The sequence below is a fragment of the Phragmites australis genome, chromosome 6, assembly GCF_958298935.1.
Source record: "Phragmites australis chromosome 6, lpPhrAust1.1, whole genome shotgun sequence".
Classification (NCBI taxonomy): Eukaryota; Viridiplantae; Streptophyta; class Magnoliopsida; order Poales; family Poaceae; genus Phragmites; species Phragmites australis.
In genome coordinates, this window is record NC_084926.1 from 41,745,119 (window position 1) to 41,762,399 (window position 17,281).

The 17,281-nt window shown below is 47.1% G+C and overlaps 1 protein-coding gene across 1 annotated transcript; it reads left to right on the forward strand.

Moving 5' to 3' along the window:
• The first annotated feature begins 6,167 nt into the window (after positions 1-6,167).
• Positions 6,168-15,391, forward strand: LOC133922555 (very-long-chain aldehyde decarbonylase GL1-2). Its single transcript, XM_062367931.1, has 10 exons — positions 6,168-6,309; positions 6,450-6,673; positions 7,557-7,795; positions 8,056-8,275; positions 8,689-9,079; positions 9,364-9,471; positions 14,133-14,339; positions 14,441-14,551; positions 14,643-14,816; positions 14,931-15,391. The coding sequence occupies exons 1-10, from the start codon at positions 6,259-6,261 to the stop codon at positions 15,084-15,086; spliced, it is 1,881 nt and encodes a 626-aa protein (XP_062223915.1). The 5' UTR covers positions 6,168-6,258; the 3' UTR covers positions 15,087-15,391.
• The last annotated feature ends 1,890 nt before the right edge of the window (positions 15,392-17,281 follow it).

The window sequence follows — 17,281 nt, forward strand, 5'->3', positions numbered from 1 at the left end:
CCGTGCCGTGGTGGGGCGTGTGCCGAGGGCCGCGAAACCAGCGCGTGGCCGCCCGCGCCCGGTGGCCCAGCTTGCGCGGCGCGCGGATCACGTGGGTATTCCCCCAATTTTGGGCCCGGAGCACAGTGGATTTGCCCAGAATTTCCCTCGAGATAGTGGCCCAAACGTGCCTGAAAAAAATTTGGGCCCGCCCCACGGTGGACTTCGACCATAATAGGCCTGGCTCTAGGGCCGGACCGTCCTCATCAACAAGGGCGGACCACGGACTCACCTTACAGCCAGAGGGTGCACGGGACTTCGGGTAACTTTTCGTTTTTCAGCGGTACATCATTTGTAACAGATCTATATGACACTTTTTCTCTACAATTTAAAAAGTAGCTACAAATTCGCCTGTTTGTCTGACTCTCGTCCTTTGTCCGCTCGCAATCCAATACCCCCATCTATTCAATCCGAGAAAACTGGAATCCCCCGCCACCCTCTTACACCTGCAACCAACCCTATCCCCACCGCAATCCCCTTTCCTCCCTGTTGCTGCCCTGAACCTTAAAGCACACAACACACATCCAAACATCGAGCCATCGGCCTAGAAAGCACCATGGCAGTCAAAGTTAGTTAGCTTAGGTGGTTAATCAAGATCACCCAACCAACAGCTGTATGAGCGGATGTAATGACCATGTGATCTAAAATTGACGAGTGAGTCCTACTGATACCGTAGCTCATGCAGACTGTATTCGCTGACCTAGATACGAGTAAAGCTCGATTTAGGTGTATCATATGATTAGAATAACTTATGCAAGCTGTATCCACCATACAAACAATTAAACAGACTTCTATATAAAAATGTATGATTAAATACAAGTTTTTTTATATATAAGTTTAGATGCAGCAAACAAACCGATCAAAGTACCAAAAGAGATGTACGGAGACTGAAACACTGCTAGCGAGCGGGTGTGCGTGCAACCGATATGCAAGGACGTTTTCTCTCAAAACAAAAAAAAAAATGCAAGGACCAGGGGCGGATACAGTAGCGGATCGGCTGAAGCCCTCTCCCATGCACCTGGGAGTCCTTCAATTTTTAGGCATAAAAAAAGAAAAGAGGGATAGCCTCCTTACCTGGCGGCCATGGATTCGCCACTGGCGACGACATGCAGCGACTGGTGACCGCAAGACATAATTGCGCACGCACTTTACTTAATCAGTAGCTGTTAATTGAGTGTGCGGCGCGTAAAGCGGAAAGGCAAAACGTACCATAGTACAAGAGGGACAAACAGGAGGCTAACTTACCTGACAAATAACGAGAGACACAGAAGCTTTTGACTGGTCGTGAGTTGGCAACTTGGCATGATGCATCCATACCAATTATTTGCTGCTAGCTAAATCGTGGTAAATGTGATGTATAGGCTTCACAACACGCTCCTTCTTTTCACGTACAAGTTCATGCAGGAGCTCTGCCGATCAATTAAGTAACAGCAGTGTAGAGCTAACACGACCGATCGGACCGCTAAGATAATCTTGCCTTTAAGATGATGCAGACTGCATTTCCTCTCCTCCCCACCTCCTCATTTTCCTCCTTTCTTCCCCTCCCTGTTTTTCAAATTTTTAACTGTGTGTGGGCGGTGACGGCAGGAAGCATTGTGTGGGTGGTTGCTGCGAGATGGCGTTTGGAGCTACGGTTGTCGTCGAAGTAGCCTACCTCGCCAGCTTGCCCTACCCTAATAGTCTTAGGACGATAGTGAAGTCCATGCCATCGTTGTGCACTTACCTATATTATATTTACTAATTAGAAGTTTCTTTTGGTGCCTCCATATTAATCCTAATAAAATTCTAGAAATTTTTGTAAAAAAAGCAAAATATCCAACCGTCAAATTAATTGATTGACTAACTGTAACCATATATTACCAACAGATGAAATAACATAGAAGATTAAAAAATAAATCATAAAGTCCAGCTCTAAGACTACTTCTTTCCTTCTTTTTTGTTGTAGATACTATTTATCCAACAAGATTACGTTAGCAAACTGCAACTTAGTTACGTTAGCAATCAACACGCTTTTCCAAATCAATTATAATCAAACTTACAAAATTAAAACAACAGAACGCAAACATATTATGGATTATCGCACAAAAAAAATATCAAAGAATTTATAATATATTAAAAAAATAATATAAGATACGGTGATGACATTAAAAATAATAATAATGTCAAAAAATCAAGAAACAAATAAAAATCAATTTGCATAACACATAAAATGAAAATTATAAATTAGATCTATTCACAAATAATAAACATGATTCCAATATTATGAACAAAAAATATATTATATTTTACATTCTAATATTTAAATATAAATAGTTGATGTATCTTAGCATACAACCATTATTAACACAAATATCTACAATTCAGTCGTAAGCAGAATTTCTAATCTGTGCAGTCGTACGGATTGATACGTTGGTTATGTATTAACTAGTGGTCACATCTGACCGGATACAAGTTAGAGATTTGAAAAGGAACAATTGCATAACTTATGATGTATCTTTATATCCGTATTGATGTTATACCGATGTATGTATTCGTATCAGTGCTGCCTAGTGAAGAGTCCCGGCGTGCTCGTCTTCATTGCTCAACGGCCTCTTTGCTTCGGCTGCTGCGGCTTTTCTGTTGCAACAAGCTCACGGTGGGTACAGCTAGCTTTTGCTGCTTCGATCCTTGTTGCACTGCGCCGCGAGATAGAGGTGTCGGAGGAAGAACACGTAACACTGCGCGCGCTTGCGCTTACGTTCGTTGACCCCTCTCTTCACGCGCCGCCCATCTACCACATGCACTCTCTGCACTCTGCACGTACGTACCCTCTGCTCGATCTGCAACGACCGAATTAACCCGGCAGATTTATAATTCGGCAATTGGCAAGTCGCTATTCTACACCACTGCTCCTATGTATCCTACTCCTCCAGTAAGGCAGTAACTAACTCGCCCTTGTAGATGACGTACGAGAGACGGAGAGAGAGTACTAGACAAACATATGGAGACAGTACAGAGGTATTACTGCAACTCGTACCGCCCCTATACGCTGCCACATCTCCACTTCCCAGCGTAGCTAGGCAGGCGCCGTCCTGCCCTGGCAAGCTTGAGCTCGACAAGACATGGGCGCTCACATGGCCGGATCCGGCGCTAACATGGCGTACAATAACACCACGCGTCTCCGATCTGCTGCTAGCTAACTGCACAGTGCAACGCTGCTTCAATACCGCTCCACCGTCCTTTTCAGGGGCAGACACCGCAAGTGCACGCACGCCGCACCGCGCCCAAGGCCGGCCCCGGCACAAGAACTATCCGCAGCCGATCGATCGGCACCCAACACGCAACCAGCCAGGCAGATGCTCGATCGTGGCCGGCTCGTGCACGCGGCGGTCTTGGTCAAAATCGGCATGCCGGCGGCCGGCTCAACTGTCCGGTCGCTTCACGTTTCTGCTCCTTAAACTCTCGGCCGCATCCGCCTAGCTCGCTTCTCCGATGGACGCAGCAACCACCAAGCCGCAGAGCAGTACGCTGTGCAGAAGCCGGATAACGACGGCATCCTAGCCGGACAACGACAATGCATCGGCCATCCGTGCATGCCATCATGGTTGCGTCGATTGGGCTGGGCTGGAGCTGGCAGCGATGTGCGCGTCGCAGCGCCCGGCCATCAGCTAACAATGTCCGTGCGTGTCCTGGGTTCTGAAAACGCCCACCAACCAACAATGTCTTCGATTCTGTGCTGATTTTAAGAAGTCAAGCTCGCGAGAGAAATCGCAATGAAGGCAGGTGTTGATGGCAAAAGAAATTCCGTTGATCGATATCTATCAGCGTCGGGTGGTATGATATACTTATGCAGAATGGCACGTGCTGCTACACCCGTCTCGAATAAATGTAATATCGGAATATTACGTGATTTGTAAACTGTAATTTGAAGGGTAAGTGGATATTTTTGTTTTTATTTTTTTAAGCTACACTCATTAAAATGTTATGATTATAGCTTTTATTTAATACGTCAAGGCCCATAGATTAATTATGCATTCTTCTTCTATCGGGTATTTATATGCCAAGCTGATAAACTGACAGCGGTGCATTTTTTATCTAATTTGTATTATTTTTATCATTGCCGTTTTAAAGTATGAATTATCAATGATGAGGAAAGCGGATCCGGAATTTGCCCAAAAAATCTTTGTTGCGCTCACAGGACGAAGAGAGGTGAGGAGGAAGTCTATGAAGCTTGCAAGAGAGCCGACGACGAGCACTCCCAGCTAATCGGTTCTCCAACTCTGTTGCTTGACAAGAGCAAGAGTCTTTGAACTCACGCAAAACGGTAGTTAGGGTGGAGCAAGAACGTGAGAGAAATGTGTAAGAAGTTAATTAGGAAAAACAAGGTCGTGAGGATTTTTTTCACTGGTGACTAGAGTTTCCGGAGGGGAACACTGGATTTTATTTGGTCCCACATGTATGAGACAATAAATGAGAGGAGTATTAATTTGAAAATGAGTTCGTGAGGTTTTTTTGCCCGCGACTAAAGTTTCCGAGGAAATGCTGGATTTTATTTGGACTTACATGTACGAGAAAATAAATGAGCGATATATATATATATAAAAGGTATGCTCACTGTAGTTCATGTTTATGCACAGTATTTCGGGTTATAACTAGGGGATACGTGCAGTGCGAATAACAAGTTGTAACTCACAGTGTTAACTTCTCGTGTTGCAATTATACATTAATGAATGTGAAGTTGTAACTAATCTACCTAATAAGTTGTAACTCGCAGTGTTTAGAGTTGTAACTGGAGGATGTGCGCAGTACGAATAACAAGTTGTAACTCACAGTGTTAGCTTTTCGTGTTGCAATTATGTATTTTTGGACGTAAAGTTGTAACTGATCTACCTAACAAGTTGTAACTCACGGTGTTTCGGATTGTAACTGTTGGATGTGTGCAGTGCGAATAGCAACTACACATAGACATAAAATAGCATCGCCATATATATATATATATATTAAAGAATGGAATAAGGCAACTAAAGTTTCCGTCGGTGACTAAAGTTTCAGAGGGAAATATTTGGACGTATGTCTATAAGAAAATAAATGAGTGAGATTATTTATTGTTTTTTGAATGGAATTATTATTATTATTTTGAATATCTGAGAACATTAGTTACAGAGTGATACAGTGTTTTCTCGCATAATGTTTGGTGATATGGCGGTGCGATACAGCGGCTCTAGTGCCTTTTTTATTTTTGGTGTTTGGGTGAGCTCACAACCTGTTTTTTTTAACGGATTAAGGTGACTGAAGTTTTGGAAGAGCAACGATGGATTTTATCATGCGTTCATGTATGACAAAATAAATGAGCAAGATATTATATTATTTTTGGAATATATATATATATATATATATATATATATATATATATATATATATATATATATATATATAAAGCATGTTTGTTACTATGAAGTATGTACTCTCACATATATATCTCATAACATAGTAAATATTTAATATGATAAATAGTATGTACATAGAGCATGTGAGTATATAAGATCATCTAAGTGGTATGTATATTTTTTTAATATTTTGTACATATTTTTTGAGTATGAAGTTATTATCAAAATCTATTAAAATTGATGGACTTCTTTTCAATTTTTTCATGTATTTTATATTAGAGTATCTTATAATAAATATATAAGTATATCTATAGTGATAAAGAAGCATATTTAATTTATTTATATAGTATATTATAATATGAAGTATATACTTCAGAAGTATATATATACACATACGCGAGCTTTGAGGACGGCAACAATTAAGCGAGCATGTACGCGGAGAACACTGGGCTAAAGGCGACATCTCGAGAAGCCTCCAGCGCGTATGCGGAGAAGACGACACGGCGAACGGTAGCTACACTGACGGGCAGGACCCGTCTAGCATAACGTGTCTATAGGAGCTGGCGCGGAGAGCTAGCGAAGTCTTCCACCGTTACAGTAGTATAAAGCATTGATATGGTACGATTTCTCAACCATATTTTTAGTTTGGGTCCTTTTAGTTTGTACGTGTGGCCGGCCGTTTATGAATTACCTGTAAGTGGGCCCCGGACGTCCCTGCTTTGTGTTTGCCCACTCTGACCTTCTTCTTATAAGTAGTATGTGTGGCATATATACCCGGAGCAGAGACGAGGGGAGGCAGTAGCCGCACAGATACTCTCTCTCTCTCCAGTACTGATCTGTGAAGCCAGTATCCATGGCTCCTCCCCTCGCTTCCTGGCCATGGGCAAGCCTCGGCCAGTACAAGGCAAACAACTACTCCTCTCTTGCTTCTACATGTTCTGATTTATACATGCGTACATACGTCTGCGCATATATCTTCGCAATTATTGTGTTGTTTATAGTTCTTTGACATATTTCGATGCGTTTGTCCATGGGTATATGCAGTACCTCTTGTTTGGGCCTCTGGTATGGAAGGTGGTGCAAGAATGGCGGGAGCAGGGGGGCCTCCCGCTGGGCTCATGGTGGCTTCACCTGCTGGTGCTGTTCGCGGTGCGCGGGCTGACCTACCAGTTCTGGTTCTCCTACGGCAACATGCTCTTCTTCACCCGCCGCCGCCGCGTCGTCGCCGACGGCGTCGATTTCAAGCAGATCGACGCCGAGTGGGACTGGTAAGCGAGTGAACATCCATCCATTCTCTTCTCTAGCTTGCTAGTGCTGGTAGTAGTAGTAGCAGCCAGCTTCCTCCACTCTTGGCCTCTTGGGATATTGATTGCGCCATGGCGGGGCGCATGGGCTGATGGGCATGTAGTAGAAACGGCTTTGGAACTTGGAGTCATTCGAAGTGCGTGGATAGCTAGGCTTTGTGTTGATGGCAACTACTCGTAGGCTCGTAGCTTGTAGTAGCCTTCTACGCTTCTACTAGCAGCTTGCTCCTCAGGCCTACGGCATGAACTAGGGGCCTGTTTGGATTGAGCCCTAGCTCACCAGGTCAAATCTGTTGGCTTGCCAAACAATTAACAAAGGATTTGGCCTCCGTCGCTCCGCCGTGGGTGTAGAAATGAACTAGTATGGGCGGCGTCTTTCCAAACGTGTGATGCCGCACACAGTCAACACCCAAAAATTAGTAGAGCGAAGCGGGGCGTCGATCCAAACAACTGTAGGAGTTTTCGGCAAACACGGTCTTGGTCATGTTTGCTGCATCCTTCGAGCTGAACTTTGTTTCACGTAAAAACTTGCTTGTTAGCAACACAATTTTACGTAGCAAAAAAGTTGTGCTTTAATTCTTCAGCAGAGTAAATATGTACCATAGTAATTCTTCAACCACTATGTTTACTTGTTATCAGTTTTTTACTGTAGTAATTTTAATCTTGTGTATTTTGTCTAAAACATTTAAAAATATTTATAACGCTAATAAAATATATTTCACAACTAATCTAATAATATAATAGAAAAAATATAAAATCAAAATTACTATAGTTAAAAATTAGTAACAAATAAAGAGAAGTAGTAATGTTGTTCCTGTCTGACGTACTACAATCTGCGCGGGTGCAGGGACAACTTTCTGCTGCTGCAGACGCTGATTGGGGCCGCGGTGGTCAACAGCCCACTGCTCCCGGGCCTGCGGCAGCTCTGCCTGTGGGACCCGCGTGGGTGGGCCATCGCCCTGCTCCTCCACGTGGGCTTCTCGGAGCCGGTCTTTTACTGGGCCCACAGGGCCCTCCACCGGGGCCCGCTCTTCAGCCGCTACCACTCCGCCCATCACTCCTCCGCTGTCACCCAGCCACTGACAGGTACGTACTGTACGGACACACGGATCCATCTCCATTTCCTCTTCTTTTTTTAGGTCCATTTCCAACTTTCCATTTTCTCTCTGCCGACTGCATTTCCATCTCCACTGTGCCGACTGCATTCCGAGCACCTACAAAAACCCCATAAAAAGGGTGACCAGGGCATGTGTGTTGCAGCTGCTGCATGATTGATCTCACAGGGCATCTGCAATGATCACGGCATCATTTTTCGCCGCTCAGTCTTGCCTTGACTGTGGTTGCAGCTGGGTTCGGCACGCCACTGGAGAGCCTGATCCTGACGCTGGCGATGGGGGCCCCACTGGCAGGGGCCTTCCTGATAGGGGCCGGCTCCATTGGCCTGGTCTACGGGCACGCCCTCGTCTTCGACTACCTCAGGGCCATGGGGTACAGCAACGTGGAGGTCGTCCCTCCCAGGGCCTTCGACGCCTTCCCCCCGCTCAGATACATCCTCTACACGCCGACGTGAGTAACCCAAGCTCTTGTCTGCTCACGCAATGCTCTGAATACGCTTGTACGTGCCAGAATGCAAATGCAACCGTGGGAGATGATGATCTGTTTGCAAATGCAAATGCACATGCGTGTGACTATGTGATCGAGCATGTGACAGTGGCTTGGAAAAGAGCACAATTTTTTATTCACGGGGTATGCAACCACGCGTGAGCACCATGCATCCCCATGGTGGCCGAAGTTAAAGAGGTTGAGGGGCGGGGCCAACTTGAGAACGGAATGGGAAAACTAACTTGCAAATGCCATTTTTTTCCCCGGCTATTCTTATTTCATAGCTGCCATCATCAATTTGTTCTGGCCTAATCAAGTGTTTTCTGTCCTGTGATGATGCAATCCTAGCTGCTTAATCACCGTGCTAATCCGTGCAGGTACCTGAGCCTGCACCACCGGGAGAAGCGCGCCAACTTCTGCCTGTTCATGCCGGCGTTCGACGCGCTCGGCGGCACCCTTGACGGCCGGGCCTGGGAGCTTCAGCGAGTGGTTTACGAGGGCCGGAGCGGAGGCGGCGCGATGCCCGCGCCGGAGTTCGTGTTCCTGGCGCACGTGGTGGACATCATGTCGTCGATGCACGTGCCGTTCGTGCTCCGGTCCCTGAGCTCCACCCCGTTCGCCAACCACTTCATCCTGCTCCCCTTCTGGCCCGTCGCCTTCGGGTTCATGCTCCTCATGTGGTGCTGCTCCAAGACCTTCGTCGTCAGCTTCTACTACCTCCGCGGCCACCTCCACCAGACCTGGACCGTGCCCCGCTATGGATTCCAGGTCACAAATCCTAATCTGCACAATTTTATTTTTTTTTTGATTTTTTTCCCTCCCTGACGAAGTGCGAAACCCCCCTCGGAAACGGCAATGGCGGTGATCGGATTGACGCGACAGACAACCGATGGTCGCCTGATCATTGTCTGTCATTTAAAATGCTGTTTGTACCATTGCCACTCGTTTTAATTTGTGACGACTGAGCAGTAGCGTGATAGATTTGGATGATGCCGGCAGATTTGACAGCCATTCACTAAACTGTTTTCTGGTTGGGCATGTCGATTTTGCAGTACTTCCTGCCGACGGCGAAGAAGGGCATCAACCATCAGATCGAGCTGGCGATCCTGCGGGCCGACAGGATGGGCGTCAAGGTGCTCAGCCTCGCCGCCCTCAACAAGGTCAGCATCCACATTAACTTGTCAGTCCAATGGCCATTGACCATGTTACCGCTAGCTCGTACGCGTACTTATCCTTTTTTTTGGGGGGGGGGGGGGGGGAATAAGAGAGCTTTATTACTCAAGTAATAGGGTTACAATCTGCAGCAACAACTGCTGATATACAAACGGGTGACTGAAGTAACAAAACATTTAAACTCCGGTTCACCATCGCGAAAATTGTAAGATATTCTGCAGCCCTATTCTGAAGACGACCAATATTTGCGAGTAACAGCTCTCTGTCTCCATGGATTATCCGCTTCAACTCCTTGATGAGAAAACCGGCTTCTGCTCTTTCCCTGTCAGTACTCTGCAATGCCTGCAGCAACACCGCGCAATCAGATTGGAGAATGAATCTTTGGTTGGTGTGTTGCAAGGCCAGATTAATTCCTTCTAATGCAGCGTGAACTTCAGCTTCAAAGGCGTCAGCGCAATGGGGCAGAAAACTCCACGCTGACAGCAAAACATCACCTCTGAAATTCCTGACAACAACTCCTATTCCAGCACTTCCATCTGCAAACGAGCCATCAGTTGATACGGCAGTCTGATCCATGCCTTGTCGACAACGGTGGCGTCCGCAGGCGTTATAACCTCCTTAGAGACGTCGTGGTCAAGTTTCCCCTTAGGATTACTCTGAGTGAAAATTCGGCTTTCGGATGAGCGACGGCAGTTCCTTCATCGCTACCTTCTCAAAGATATCGTGTCGGAGAATCCCTCTATTTTTGCTTCAACTAGCGGCACTATCACAGGGCACACCATCCCCTCCTTTGTCGTTGCGACCCTCTTCTGGTCGGCGGGGCTTCCTTCACTTTTGGGCGCTTCTCGGCAGGGGCAATATTCCAACATCCAAGGACTAGTCTTTGATTGCGGTTTGGCGTGAGAGCCGCTGATCGAGTCAGGTAGTCAAGTGTGGGAGCAGGGTTCGGCCTGTTGAGTTGTCAGGTGTCCTGATCGAGGTGCTAGCAGGGCATAGTTCTTGCAGTATAGCGCTGTTAGATGTGGTTGCTGGTTTTATGTGGTTGTTAGGTTGTAGCTACTTTTTGTACCTTTGTCGTCCGGTTGTCTTGGGGGTTTGGGGGGGGGGGTTCTTTCTTCTTTGTCTCGCACGCGAGCTGGGCTTCGCGGGTTGTATGACACTGTTTGTTAAAGTTTTTAGACCTGATTTTCCTTATAAACTGGGTCACTCTTTCTTCTTAATACAATGATGCGCGGCTTTCCTGTGTGTTCGAGAAAAGATATGCACTTTTCACTGTAAACATGCTTTACTTCTATGGATGCCAAGCCAGGAAGTCTGCATCGTCTCCTCTTGCTGTTTTAATCTTCAGTATCATCTCAACATCCTCAGGTATAAAATACTCTCTAATTAAATCCTCCTTCCATCTTCCATTCTCATCACTGAAGTCAGCCACCCGAGTGTATCGACATGGACCTTGAACTGAAATTGGCTGATGCGAGGCATCCCAAGGGATCCAAGGATCACACCAAACCCTCACAGTTCGACCATTACCAATCCTCCATAGAATCCCCTTCTTTAACAGCTCCAAGCCATACTCAATCCCCTTCCAAACAGCTGATGGACTGCCTCGAAAGATAGTGTCCACCAGATTGCCTCTACGATAGTACTTTGCCTTTAACAACCTTGCACATAAACTTTCTTAATTGTCAATCAATCTCCACGCCTGACAGGCCAACAAGGCTTGATTGAGGAGATGCATGTCACGAAATCCAAAACCACTAAAGTTCTTTGGGAGTATCATTTTGTCCCATGCAACCCAATGCATCTTATGCTTACCATTCTCCACACCCCACCAATAGCACATCATCAACTTTGTCAGATCATCACAGACAGACATTGGCAACTTAAACACACTCATAACATAAGTAGGCAACGCTTGTGCCACTGATTTAATTAACACCTCCTTCCTTCCACTCGAGATGTATTTTTCTCCTCAACCAACTAGCCTTTTACTCAACTTTGCCCGCAAGGTCTGATATTTTCTACGGTTCATCCTCCCCTCCGGCACAGGGAGCCCAAGGTATTTAGCTTCAAAGCCAGCTTACGTCACATTTAGGACTTCCTTAAACTACATTTTGCACAGCTTCAAGGCAAACCTCCCCAAATAGCATTGGGCACTTTGACATGTTAATAAGTTGGCCCATACTTGAGGCATATCTTGCAATAACATTATGGATGATGGTTGCTTAATCAGTCGCGGCTCTAAAAAACAGCAGAGTATCATCCATAAACAGGAGATGCGATACTTCAGAGGCTGTAGGACAGATTGTAATTGGCACAAGGCCCCTCATAGACACCGCATCCTAGATCAAAGCTAATAACGAATTTGCGACAAACATGAACAGGAAGGGAAACTTTCTTCCCAAACCTCTTCCCAAAACAATGCCAAACCTCCTCTAAGTCCTTCACTGCTGACTGCTTCAAAACCTCTCATAGCAAGCCTCCACTTCAAACGCTGCACTCTCTCCTCCGACTGTCTAGTCTCACAGAGGAAGACCAGTTTAGGGTGACTAACCTGAACTAAGGCTAGGAGTTCTTGAATTGTCCGGTGGTTCCTCACCCCTCAGCAGTTCCAAGACAAGAGATACATTAGGCCCAGCGTTGCTCCTCGAAGGGGCCTACCGATTTTGCCAAGTCATCTACAAATTGTTTTGTTATCACCTTCTTATGTCTCTTCATATCTCTTGCTTCTTTCGTAACTAAGTTCTCGCCATTCTCTTCATCCCCTCCGTGTCAGCCGGCTGCAACTCCAACTCCTTCTCCTCATGAGGCTTGTCAAAAAAGGCCATCTCATTAACATCTATGTACTGCTGCCCATCCTCCAGCAGGAGACGTCCCTTACTCAACGAGTAGAAAGACGTCTGCTGCTACTTTCTTTTAACAGGACAAGGGGTTGTGTTCCTGAGCTTGTCATCCACAACATCGTGGTCCTCCCACACTGGACTGCCTCCTCGTCCTCCACGGCCACCCCCTCTTCAATTCATCCATGCTCCACCCCTTCGAAACTCCGGTGCGATCAGCGAATCCGGATACCCAATGTCGGGTCATGCACCCCATCTCCATGCTCCTTGGTGATGTGGCCAACGAGGCCACCCACACCAAAAAAACTGGCATCTTCTCATATTGAAATCTGAAGTACATTTTCTTCTGCTGCAGAGTCAGACACGCACATCGTGTTAGAGGTTTGCGGGCATCAATGTACATGTGCACCCTGACCCCTTTACAGTGGCCTTTCACCGACTGCTCATCCAACTTGATGTACTCGCCCGCCTGGCTAGAAAGCTACGAAGCCACACTTGCGGTGTGGATTTTCTCCTTCAGGTCCAAAACTTGCACCAAAGCTGGAAACTTGAAAAGCTCCACTAATGCTGTCTCCGACCAGCCATCATAGGGTGCCATCATGCATTACTCTCTCCCAATCTCCAAGGCAGCAAAACTGCACCGAAAAAAGATAGTCTTCAATTGCTCTGAAATCCACCTCCTGGGCACACAACCATGCCGAGCGCATGTTACCGAACAGAACACTCTGGCTGAAGGTTTTCGTCGTATGAACTCGCGCTAGGGCAAGCCAACGCGCGTCTTTTTCGAGCTCTTCTGAAAAGGAAGATGTGTTGATAGTACGCGTACTTCTCCTTAGCTGTACCATATCTTCTCCATGCCTCTGTCTCGCTCGTCGATCCGTGTTAGACTGTACACGTCGTTGGGCAGTATTGGTTGGTCGAGCACAGCAGTATCCCAGCCAAGTTCCGGTCACTAGCATCCATTATGAGAGGGAGACGGGGCGCATGTGGGCGCATTCAAGGGGCGGCAGTGGCGAATGGCGATGGCGAGCCGGCCACGCCACGCCACGCGGGTGCACGACGAAACGCATGGCCGGGACGAGTGCGTGTGGAGGAGAGGGTGGCGCCGGCGCCCGGACGCGGTTGGCATAGGCTCCCGGCGTGAGCGAGCGAGCGAGCCGTCCTTGTCACGTACCGCGACGCCACCCGTATGAGGCAGGCGCCGCGCCAGCCAGTGCGGCCTCGTGCATGCGGGTTCTGGGGTAGGGTCGATGGAATCCAATCAAATCAGATGGCCCGTGGCCCGCCTGTGCAGTGCGGCGCAGATCGGGCTGTGGCGTTCGGCGGGCACAGACACAGCTCGCCCGTGTCCCTGCGCCGCTCACCGATCGGCGCGGCGACGGGTGTCACGGCGTGGAGAACTGTAGATCGAGAGGGATGTTACAGAGCGTGCTGGGCTGGGATGCGACCTGCTCCTGCAGGAACTTGTCTGTTTCCTGGCAGCTAGCCCTAGCCGTGTTCTTCAGTGCTCGTCCATCTCTGCCATATCTGAGCAGGAATGACAAAAGCCAACCCAATTTGAAATGCCCGCTACTCAATTCAAACGCCGTAATCTCTTTCATTTTCATGGGAACTGAAAGTATTTCACGTGAAGTTCCTACGTCACAAACAAGACTCACTCGGACTGCGGGGGTTTTCCAAAGTGGTGTATTATTCGTTTAAGATTCGTAACTAAAATCATCCATGTTTGTTCAAAATAGATAGAGCGGTGCAGAAAATGATCTTCAAACCCCCTATTTACGAGCTTCTCTTATTCGTTTTCTATTCAGAACGAAGCGCTTAATGGAGGTGGCACCCTGTTCGTGGACAAGCACCCGGACCTGCGGGTGAGGGTGGTGCACGGCAACACCCTGACGGCGGCCGTGATCCTCAACGAGATCCCGAGCAACGTCAAGGACGTGTTCCTGACCGGCGCCACCTCCAAGCTCGGCAGGGCCATTGCTCTCTACCTCTGCAGGAAGAAGATCAGAGTCCTGGTACTACTCATCACCTGCAGATTGTTCTTACACCAAGTCACCAACTCACCTTGTTTGAGACATTGCCAAAGAGGTGATATTCTCGTGTCTTCCTGTCCCAGATGTTCACGATGTCGTCGGAGAGGTTCCTGAAGATCCAGAGGGAAGCACCGGCGGAGTTCCAGCAGTACCTCGTGCAGGTCACCAAGTACCAGGCTGCGCAGAACTGCAAGGTGAGTACACCGGCTTGACACGTCGCGCACGTTTGCTTTGCACTGCTGCTTGTAACCACAGAGACGGTAACGTTGGTGGTGGGTGTTGCAGACATGGATCGTGGGCAAGTGGCTGTCGCCGCGGGAGCAGCGGTGGGCGCCGGCGGGCACGCACTTCCACCAGTTCGTCGTGCCGCCCATCATCGGCTTCCGCCGGGACTGCACCTATGGCAAGCTCGCCGCCATGAGGCTCCCCAAGGACGTGCAGGGCCTCAGCTCCTGCGAGGTACGTAGTAACAACTCACGACAACAGACGAGCTAGATCAACACATGGCCCATGCCAACCATATGATCGAGCTTGCGGCTGATGTGTTTGTTGCAATGGTGTCCATGAATGCAGTACACGATGGAGCGGGGTGTGGTGCACGCGTGCCACGCCGGCGGCGTGGTGCATTTCCTGGAAGGGTGGAGCCACCACGAGGTCGGCGCCATCGACGTCGACCGGATCGACGTCGTGTGGAGGGCGGCGCTCAAGCACGGCCTCACGCCGGTGTGAGCACCGCGCGGCGGACGTCGGTGAGGCGCGCGCGGGTGCAGAATGCAGCCAAGGCGACCGCGACACCGTCCCGTGCTCGACGGCTATTCTTGTACTCCATTCTTGCCGAATTCGCTGTGCACCTCCAGGCTCCAGAAATGTATGGATACCGATTTGACAGGAGATGAAATTGTCGCATTTTCCAGGTCACTGGGTTCTTGATCAGCTCGTTCGACAAGTACGGATGTAAATCCTTATCAGAATAAAAAATTGCTCCTGCTTTTTCGCAGGTTAAGAGCAAGGAATTGCTCTAGTGATAAGACTACTCCAACCATATTCCTTTCATTTTGTTCACTTTTCGATTTACTTCTCCGTTTCTATTCTTTTTATTTTCTCTTATCTTCAACATCTTTCCTTCGAGCGGAATCGCGAAGTGAAATAAGAGAGAATCCTATCCTGAAAAGAATGATTTGGGAATTCCGTCGTGAAGAGAAATCATTAGAGCGCTGAAGTGAACGAGAATCCCTTCACGACAAAAATCTCTCCTGCGAAGGAAAGCCATTGGGTTAACACCAGCAAGATCATGGGAAAAAACGATAAAATTGAGGCAGAGTGTCGCTGGCTCTTGATCATTTCGAACCAGAAGTGTGATCCGTTTTCGAGTCGAACTGGACCGGCTTCTGTCAGGCTTACTAAAGTTTCAGATAGAGTAAAAAAAGCCCACGTGTAGTCATTCTGGGAATTTTCTTTATTTTTATATTTTTATATTTTAATATTTGTAAAAATACACAGTCATTTAAAAATATTGCACATCTAGACTACCGTTGCCCTTTGGATGTGCAATATCTTGATGTTGCCCTTCCAACGAGTGACAAATTTAGAAAATAAAGATGTCGCACATTCAACATGTGATATTTAAAAAAAATGAAAAAAAATATTATGTTCCATTACTCTCAAAATTCAAAACAATATCAAATTATCATGAAAAATTCTGAAAAAAATCATGTTGTAGAGGATTCTATAATCTATCTCTCTAAAAAAAATCAACTCAAAGAATAACTTGTACGATGAGAAACAAAAAAGACAAATTTCATTGTACACAGTCTACAAATCATAGTTTTGTCTAATTTTTTTTAGAGCTAGATCATAGTATCCTCTACGACATATATTGTTTTCAGAATTTTTTTGAGAGTAATAGAATATAGTGTTTTTTTGATTTTTTTTTAAAGGTGTCGCACGTTGAATGGCTGACATCTTTATTTTTTTAAAGGTTTTATCTATTAGAAAGGCGATATCTTTGTGTCTCTCATCTAACGGGCGATAGTAGTCGTACAATATTTTAAAATGACCGTGTATTTTTACAAATATAAAGATATAAAAATAAAGAAAATTCGTCATTCTGGCGAGTCTAGCCCATACTACTTGGGCCAGCACGAAACACCGAGCCGAAAGCCCAGTTCAATATGAAGTGGATCCTGAAGCTTTCTAATCCCAGGCAATGCAATTTTCAGTTTCAGGTTAGGCCGCCATTAGAAGACTAACAGAGCTGCACCCGGCCTGGTCTGAGCTCTCTCAGCAGTACACAGAAGCTTTGACCTCACCCAACTACCCAAGGCCCGTCAGGTGCCGAAACAAGGCCGAGGAAAAGAGAGTGTGAAGACCCACGAATGACTCGCAGTCGCAGGGGAAGACGGAGTGCAGCGAGGTTCAATGATGGTGCTTGGTTCCTTGCTGCACTTTGCACCCTGGCACACTGCTACAGGTCTGCAGCAGCTATGGAACCTGTGCTAGTATCAGTTCAATTCAACCTGAACGCAACAACAGTGCAGATGGATATGGCTCTCCTCTGTTTTGTACAACTGCCTGTCATCCATTCTCAGATCATGCCGGACAGGAATGAACTCGAGCTCCAACGTACGTTCCCAGATCAGATAGCTACAGCTGGTTCCATGATCCGTGCAAACTGCGGTAGGTGTGTAAATGACGAAGCATAGCTGAAACGTTTCGGTTCTTGAATTTTGTTGATTTGTCGCGGAAGATCCCCTCAATGGCGCGCCGGACTGCGAGGGCGTCGTCGTCGGGCTGCATCACGGTGTACAGCATTTGCGGCGAGATGTTGGTGTAGAGCATGCATTGATCTATCATAACTCACTCCGGATCGTGGCGAGGATGAACACCGCCGGGTCAATGTCGATGTGAGCGCCGAGGCCAGACTT